This window comes from Morone saxatilis, unplaced genomic scaffold, assembly GCF_004916995.1.
Source record: "Morone saxatilis isolate NCDOM2014 unplaced genomic scaffold, NCSU_SB_2.0 Contig16, whole genome shotgun sequence".
Taxonomy (NCBI): domain Eukaryota; kingdom Metazoa; phylum Chordata; class Actinopteri; family Moronidae; genus Morone; species Morone saxatilis.
Genome location: NW_023339718.1, coordinates 23436113 through 23444987, shown reverse-complemented (window position 1 = coordinate 23444987; position 8875 = coordinate 23436113). Strand labels below are relative to the sequence as shown.

The 8875-nt window shown below is 39.1% G+C and overlaps 2 protein-coding genes across 2 annotated transcripts in view; one reads left to right on the top strand and one right to left on the bottom strand.

The window, feature by feature from the left end:
- Positions 1 to 1479, bottom strand: part of figla (folliculogenesis specific bHLH transcription factor) — a 14942-nt gene extending 13463 nt beyond the window's left edge. Inside the window, exons 1-3 of the mRNA XM_035658745.1 lie at positions 1160 to 1479; positions 293 to 439; positions 86 to 175 (exon numbers count right to left, since the gene is read on the bottom strand). Coding sequence (XP_035514638.1) covers positions 86 to 175; positions 293 to 439; positions 1160 to 1345 — 423 coding nt within the window. The 5' untranslated portion in view covers positions 1346 to 1479. The remainder of the gene's footprint in view (positions 1 to 85; positions 176 to 292; positions 440 to 1159) is intronic.
- A 5174-nt stretch (positions 1480 to 6653) lies between these two features.
- The window catches only part of hk2 (hexokinase 2), a 28638-nt gene continuing 26416 nt past the window's right edge, over positions 6654 to 8875 (top strand). Inside the window, exon 1 of the mRNA XM_035658365.1 lies at positions 6654 to 6716. Coding sequence (XP_035514258.1) covers positions 6654 to 6716 — 63 coding nt within the window. The remainder of the gene's footprint in view (positions 6717 to 8875) is intronic.

Below are 8875 nucleotides of genomic sequence, written 5' to 3'. Positions count from 1 at the left end.
TACATCACAAAAACCTGGCATTTTAACAGGGGTGTGTAGACTTTTTATATCCACTGTCTACACAATCGAAAAAACAAACACTTACATCATCCACTCTCCATAGGTCGTTGCTCAAGCCTTCAGTTTGTCCATAAGTGATTGCATTCTTTAGGAAATCAGTCCCACTGCCATCATCCTGAGAAATAGAAAATAACACTAATCAACAGTGGCAGTGGGAGTGGCAGTGCTGTCCTTGGAAAACAGCAGAGGACATTTATGAGACTGATAGACTCCTGATGAATGCAGTACTTACACTGTCAGCGTCCTGCAAAACTGCTACAAGCAACCGAATGTATTCCGTCGCAGCTTTAAGTGTATCCACTTTGCTGGGTTTCCGGTCAGGTCGCATCAGTGGCACCATCCGTTTCAGCCGGGAGAACATGGTGTTCAAGTTCCTGATCTGCACAGAGGGCAGGCTGAAGTTTCATATTAACTATGTGCCAGATTAGATAACCGAATCATCTCTGAAGTTATGCAACAATCATTTAAAACAGTGGCCTTAAACTCAAATTGGCTTGGAGCCACTGCTGGTGTTATCATCTCACATCCCACTTCAGCATTTAAGGACTACAAGTACCCTCAGCATTTCAAACCGAGATATCCAACCAAATGTGTCACCAACCCTTTCAAAATAGTTACTACTGCCACAATATTATCAGAATTAGGTCTAATATTTTCAAGACACCAATTTAAGTCATATTTGACATGTGAGAATGGAGGAAAACTGTGTTTACATCATAAACTTTAAATAACCATTCATTTGTTTTCCAAGTTGAGCTGTGTTTATGAAAACACAGCTCTTGAAACAAGATTCATGCCTGTGTTTTTACAAAATATAGAAGGGTAAATTCTGTGTATTTAACAATGCTGCATGGAAATAAACTATAACTAGCGGACTGTGGTTGGTGTATCTGGACAACATGAGCTTGTGAATAAGGATGACTGGTGGCGGAACATAGTAACAGACAGACTCCTGGAAGGTTTACAGCGAGCTAACAGCTACATGTCACAATAAACAGGAGAGGGAACAGCTGGCTAGCTACCTGCCAGCAAATGTTGGCTAACCGAGTTATATTATCAAACATGTATTCAGACAATTCAATTCCCAATGAGTACTCACTCTCAGTCGTTCCTTGGCGTTGACTAATTCTCTTTTTTTCACAGTTTCATTGAAGTCTTCGGCGACAAAGTACAGGCCGTTCTTTCCTCGTTTGAACTTTTCTATGTTGCTGTACACAGGGAGCGCAGACTCGCCCGTTAAGCGCTTCAGTATATCGCTCATTAATTCCTCCTCTGGCACCTTCATTTTCGAGGGTTAAAAATGTGTTCAGCTTGGCAATCTGTTGCTTCTGATCGGTTTTTCTGCCTTATGTTATGTGTTGATGTAAATAAGAGAGACGGGGGAAGAGCACAGGGATCACACCTGTGCTGCGGGTTTAATTAGGCCCCTGCGCTATATGAGGCTGTCGCATTTAACGCTACAGGCGTCCACACTGCGGAGGCCTCGGCTATTCCTGTGATTTGTATCAAAAACTGTTTATTCCCTGTGTCATCGGAAGGAAGAAAAGAAAAAGAAAATAAGAAATTGCTTTATTATTAAGAGTTTAATAATTAAAGCGTAGGCATACTTAAGTGTAGAACCCATGGCAGTGCATTTTTAGACAAACCATTCTCAAGAGTAGTTAGATACACTTGCAGGGTTCCTACCCTTTTTAACAACTCATTTGCCAGGAGTTTTTCTGGTGAACACAGGACTGCACTTGCTTCCAAACGGTCATATAAGCTGCAGTTTCGGACAAATTGACTACATTCATTTGGCCCCAGCCCGGATGTGAATGTTCAAATCAAGTAGAATTGAATTTATTTTACAGAAGCTCCGTGCTCTACAAAACCACAGCAACAAGAAATGTGATCATTAATAGGCTGTATGCATGTAGAGAATTCTCTCACAGCACTGGAAAAAATAGATGCGTTGCTAAAAAGACTCATGATTATTGTTTCAGAGCATCAAACCTTTCATTCAGATATTTCTTTTGATTATTGTGGTCACCATGGCAGCAGGGAGCATCCAGCATAGGTTTCTGATCATCTATACACGTGGAATTTGTAAGTGTAATGGATGGATGATGGATTGATATATTTGGGTGTTTCCTTCAATTCCTTCAATCAATTTAGTGTAACTGAACACTTCTATCCTATTCATTATTCACAGGAGAATCATACTTTGTTTTTTTAAAAAGCAGCTTTCTTTTTCAGCAGTTGTGTTAATACATTTGCTTCTGTGTTAAAGAAACATTGCGACCGTGAGAACTAAATATTTGTCACAGTACTTTGTAAAGCAAGTTTTCCTATAATTAAAACCAAATGTTGTCAAAATGCACCAAAGGGCTGCAGGTGGAATCAAACCCAGGCCCCTGCGGTAAGGACTCAGCCTATATGGGCCCCGCGTTCTACCAGGTGAGTTACTGTGGGCCCCGAAAATAGTTTTTTTAGAACAAGAAAGTGCTTTCATCATTAGAGCTAGAGATAGGCCTGGCTGTGTCACCATGATATAGTTTGTCCACCAGAGAACACTGACAAATACGTTTTTACACTCTAAAATGTTTTGGGTTTTAAAAAAATGAAGATATACTGTTAATGGAAGTCCAGTATCAGGCTATATTAATTAAAACAGCTTCAGGAAGATCATTTGAATTTCAGAAACTGGACTTATTGCCAGAGGTTGAGACTGTCAGAAAAATGTGTTACCATTTACTGTGTGTTTAAAGCAGGAAATAGTATAGGTGTGGAGGTAGGGATCATGGGTATGAGTCTGTGTCCCATCTTCTACCAGTTTTAGTTTATAATCATGATCTTTCCCTAACATAAACCTGAACTAGTGTTAGTTGCCTAAACATAACTATACATAGGGGTGGCAGATCAGAAAGGCATGCACAGTCAAACCATCTATGTTGTCATTTTTTTATTAGCAATTGTGCTGATCATTTTCATTGGATACAACAACGACATACATAGAAGATTCCTCATCTTCAATTTGAATGTGCTGTGTCAAATTTCATCCTTATGCATAAGCCTAAAATTAACACTTTTCTAAATGAGGGCCCCAAAGCCGTGAGAGCTGGATGCTGGTCCCTTCACAAAGAAACCCCAGGGTTTCACTTCTGGTTGTCTTTCACCTAACTCAATCACTGGGAAACAACATTTTTGTAAGAACAATTAATTGCACAATCACTACTCCTCAGATGGTGCAACGCTAGAAAGTCCAGCTGATGCATTTACTGCATCATTTAGCCAGAGCGTCTGACACATCTGATGCTGAAAACCGATAAATACCCCACTGCATTTTGTCTATACTGTCCCAGAAAACGTCTGGGCCTTATCATTCACAGATATTAGATATATTAGATTAGTTATTAAGATATTTAACTAGAGGCCAACAAATGTCAACCTCATTGTGTCACTAAAAGAAAGGTCAAGGCATCACCAAAGTCAGTAATAGTTCTTTCTCTGGAGACTATGAATGTCTGTACAACATTTCGTGGCATTCCATCAAATAGTTCATTTCAGTCTGGAGCAAAGTGGCAGACTAATATAACTTCCTGTTTCCCTTGTTGTGTTCAGTAAGTAGCACTCATTACCCAAGAGCATCTTCCCTGTTTTACCTTCACTGTCAGTCTGCATTCAGTGCAATCATGCAATCTTTTCTACTGCTTATTGACTTCAGAGATTTGTTTTTCACAGTATGTGGAGCCATCCATGTACCTTTAGTCTTCCCTTCTGTCTGTGAGCTCTGTTTGCCATGGTTTTATTGTGAACATCAACCACATTCACTCACTCTCACACACACACTCACTCACTCTCTCTCTCTCTCTCTCACACACACATCACACACACACTCACTCACTCACTTACTCACTCTCTCACACACACACACTCACTCACTCACTCACTCACTCACTCTCTCTTTCACACACACACACTCACACTCACTCACTCTCTCTCTCTCTCTCTCTCACACTCACACTCACACCTACCACCACACACCATACACAACTCACTCACTCACTCACTCTCTCACACTCACACACACACCTACACTCACACTCACACTCACACTGCTTTCTCATGTTCTCTTGCTTACTTCTTACAATTGTCTGTGCTTCTTGCTCACCCATAAATCATAATTGTCTATGCCATATGCCATTCAAATGTCAATAACTGCCTAATTTTATGAAGGCCATGGGCATTTTTAGAATGGACATAAATCAGCATATATAATGAGAACAACTGGATGTCTTTATATCCTCCTACAGGTTCCCTTGATGATATGTCAAACCAACTAAGCAACCTAATTTTTATACTTTTTGAGCTATTACAATTTGATATACTCTGCTCTGTGCCAGCTCTGCTTAGAATTCACCTTTGTTCAACTTTGACTGAGCATTAGAAACACTGATGCACTGTGTTTGGAAATGCTATTATCATGCTACTATAGACTACAAAGTGTGGTGTGTCACTCTTAAACACAGTTTCCAGTTTTAATTAATATTTATTTACTACCCACTTCAATAACTTGACATCAAGTCCATTTTCTGGTTGCTTATGGGGCAGTTCATTAAACGGAAAAGTAATGTATATCCTGTGCAGCTGCACAACGGCCCTGGAAAAGTCTGTTATTACTGGTGCCACAACCAGGTGCAGAAGGCATTCATAGCACATTGCATTAGCAATCAACAGCTCACATTTGATTGACTTCACAAGAGTTGTTGAACAGCCCCATTCAAAGTCCATGTTGTCAAGAGGACCACTAACTACAGTGACTGACTGGATGGGTAAGCAGCTCAATTACCTCAACACCACTACACTGGCTTCACTAAGGCCACTAATGTTAGAAGCTGTGAAGCAAGTGCATGTTCTTGAGCTGACTGTGCACTGAGAAGATAAGATCAAAGAGGTCCTCAATAGAAAGAGGCCCAGAGAGCCTGGCTGGATTGCCTGAGCATAAGTGTCTGATTTTGAATTGAATTGAATTGAACTGAATTATTTGCAATGTCTGGTCTGTTCCCTGACACCTTTTCTTCTTGCACAATGTGTTTCAAATACTATTCAGCATTAAAGTTAAACACACTGTAAGGAGGTTATGAAATTTAACACTAATGCCTCTATATCAGAATCAGAATCATTTTTATTGGCCAGGTATGAGTATGTACATGTACAAACTGTACAAACACATATATTTTACAGCATAGCTTTTAATTTAAATCATACTGGATTTGGATGATTTGCCTCATGCATTTTGTTATCATTAACAGTGCAGACAGTTCAATTTGTTTGACCCTCTGGTCACATACCAGCTATTTCTTCTTTTAGACTACTAACCCCTGTGACTGAACATAACTTTAAGGCTCATGCTATAAATAGTTATTCATCTGATACCTGGACCACTGTCCCCACAGGCAATGTCCTGTCATGCTTTCAAGTGTGTGCACATGAGGGTGGCCGGCACAGATACACAGATAATTTATTAATGTTTACTTTCTGCTTGACCTCCTTCCTTTAGAAGCTTCGGTCACAAGCTTCCCCCGGTGCCATGAGCACATTTCAGGAATATCATCTCCTATATCAAGGAGAATGTGTGGTTTGTAAGGCACCGATACTGACTTTGATTATACAACTCAGATACAGAAAATTTTTTATATGTATTTTAGTCTTAATTTATGGTCAGTTTTGGTTTTAGAAAAGCTGTTTTAATGTAGTAGCAATCCTAATTGCAGTAATCTATTACAAACGATGCAAAAACAATATCAAACACACAGACTTCAGAGTATAGTACAGTATCTAAGGCTTTTAGGTGTAGGCATTATATTTCCCCATGCTGCTTTAATGTCTCCTCATTCATCAGGTTGCACCAACTTATTAAACTTATATTACTACAAGTAGAAATCCCTCATTCTAAAATATAATGCAATGTGTCTAAATGTAATTAGATAAAAATTCATAAGTATAATTGCAGGGAGGAGTTTAACTAGTTAAGTTTAACCCACTATTATATTTTATAAGATTATCAAGTTTTTTGTATGCAAAGTTATAATGAAATTGCAGTTGTCAAATAAATCAAGTGGAGGAAAAAGCATTATATTGAATTGAATATGAATGTAGAATGTAGTATTGTGTAAAGTAGCATACAATTGAAAGACGTGCCTCAAAATTGTTAAGTTAAATAAACACATTCATGACATTAAAAGCTTCACAGAAGTGATATTTGTTAAGGTATTGCTGTCATTTTGTCCACCCCATTGTACATCCATGGACAGTACTTCGCTAAAAGGACATCACGTCGCGCCTTCTCTGCAGCCAATCAGCGTCATCAGTTTAGAGTGACGTCACCAAACTACCAACTCCAGGAAGCTGGAAGTTTCTTTCTTAGGACGACGTTTTTAAACACTGTTTTAATTGACGGGGTTTAGACAGGAAACTGAGCGGCGGGTGAAACTATTGATTAGTATTTATTGTTCAAATAGTCTGCCTTCGTTGATAAAGTTTTCTCAACTCTAAAGCAGGAGGACAAAGGACGTAACTTAGGACGTAAAGTCGCCACACATCACTAACCAAAGATGTTAGCCTCGAGTCTGCTGGCTAATTACTGTACCGAACTCCATGATGACCAAGCGCAAAAAGTGAGTACTGCAGTAAAACTCTCCACTGGGTTGCTTTCGGGGTCGTTTGGTTTGTGGTGACAGGACCTTCGGATGTGTTGCCCTAATGTGAGGCAGTGAAAACAGGCTGTTAGCATGTATGAGGGCAGTGATGACGACTTCACGTCACTGCTCGCGCAGGCTAAATGTTGCACCTTAATTAACATCACCTGTGTGCTCAGGCACGAGGCGCAGCGCAAGCCCTAACGACGCAACTGTGAAGCTCATTTCATACAGTAGTATACAGGCTGTGGATCTACTCAAGCTTTCTAGCTACATATCTATGAAAACGTAAATAAGGCCTTTTTCACTGACGACCATTTGCCATGTCAGTAGGAGAGTCAAATAATGAAATCACAGACGTAAAAAGTAAGATGGCTGAATTCAATTTAGCTGATTTGGTGTCTTGGTCCTGTTTTTGTTTTTTCACAGCAGCCATTTTGACATGAAATAGTAAGGTAAACACAGGTGTTACCAGTGATACTAATTAAGGCTCCATTCCATTTAGTGTAGCCGAGCCTTTCCAGTGAGCCACAGTAGCAGCACCCTGACTCTGATTGACCTGAATGGATCATTGTATTGAAAATAACTAAATAAATGAAACCTATGTTTACCCTACTATTTAATGCCAAAATGGCTGCTGTGAAAAAGGTTTCAAAAGGACTGTTGGGCACTCCTTTCTTAGCCATTTCCTGGTTAGCTGGTGATTGATCTGATCTCTGTTAAGATAAAACATAAGGACATGCCCAGAAAAGGCTTACTGGGACACTTGTATGGAACAAAGCTATGTTAACACTTTGCGTGCTTTTCCTACTTTGGCAAGTTCAAATATTAAAGGCCTTTGCTAAGAGATTCATCATATCATTTGTACTGCATGGTAGTCCAATACTTAACTCCTCTCCCATTTATTCATTTTCACTAATGGTTGAATAGAACTCATTTACCCATTTGTCCTGTTGTTTGCTCCTTTTTTAAACAGTGGATTCAATTCAATAGTCAATCCAATTCAATTCAGTACAACTTTGTTAATCCAAAAAAGACAATTTGTTTTTACTGCATGAGTACATGGCACAAAAAAAGACAGGAAACAGACAATTCCAAGCAAAATAGGCTTCGGAGGGGCACTACAGTCATTTTGGAACAGGTGTTCACTATGTATTGGAGACAGTTTCTGTTTTTGACAGTGACGGACAAACACAATACTCTGGATGAAGAAACGGCAGAAGCTTTGTAAGACTGGTTTTTGAACACTGAATGGATTCAGTTTCCTGAGGAAGTATTGACGTCGGTGTGCTTTCCAGATTATGGTTTCTGTGTTTTGTTCAAACTTCAAATAAGTTATCAGGGTTGGTACCAAGATATTTATGGTTGACGACATCAACCTCCTTGCCGTGTATGAGCACTGGGTCTGTCCTTGAGAAATCAGGGACCATCTTTGTGCAGGTGACGTTTAACTGCTCCAGCAGAGTACTGCAACCTTATTCATTTTTCATATACAACCTAGAACAAAAGAGCTCAGACATGACATAAGCAAAATGAGTGTAAGAATAAGAAATATAACTGAGAATAATGGGCATTGAATCCATCTTCAACCCTCCACCACAGAGAAAGTTCCAAGAAATAAATAAGTATATAAACAAACAAAGTTACAAGAAGACTTGTTGTGCAGTACAATAAATAAATACACAGACAAGTTAGGCTGGTTAAAGAACCCCTTGTAATAAGGAAGATGACCGCGTGGGTCCAATGTGTTCTAAGTAAGGGTTTTTTTTTCTTTTTTTCGGCGATATATATTATAGATACATAATCGAAAGAGCAAAATGTTCTTCGTGGTGGCAAAAGTCAGTAGATAGAATAGCCCCTTATGTTTTGCCATACTATGAAATTGGGGCTTTTTTCTTTTCTTTCTGTTGCTGCTTACTTATATAGTTTTGATAATAAGCGCAGTGTGATAAAGAAAGGAGACACATATTTCATACAAGGAAACAGTTCAGGTAATACAGTCATAGATAGAATGCTGACCTTTGTTTGCAGAAAAGTAAAAAAGTGTCACCAAACATTGCCCCTGTTCCTTCAGTTAATGCCAGACCCATATTTATTTACCTTTACCTTTACCTTTTTGTACTATATATATATATATA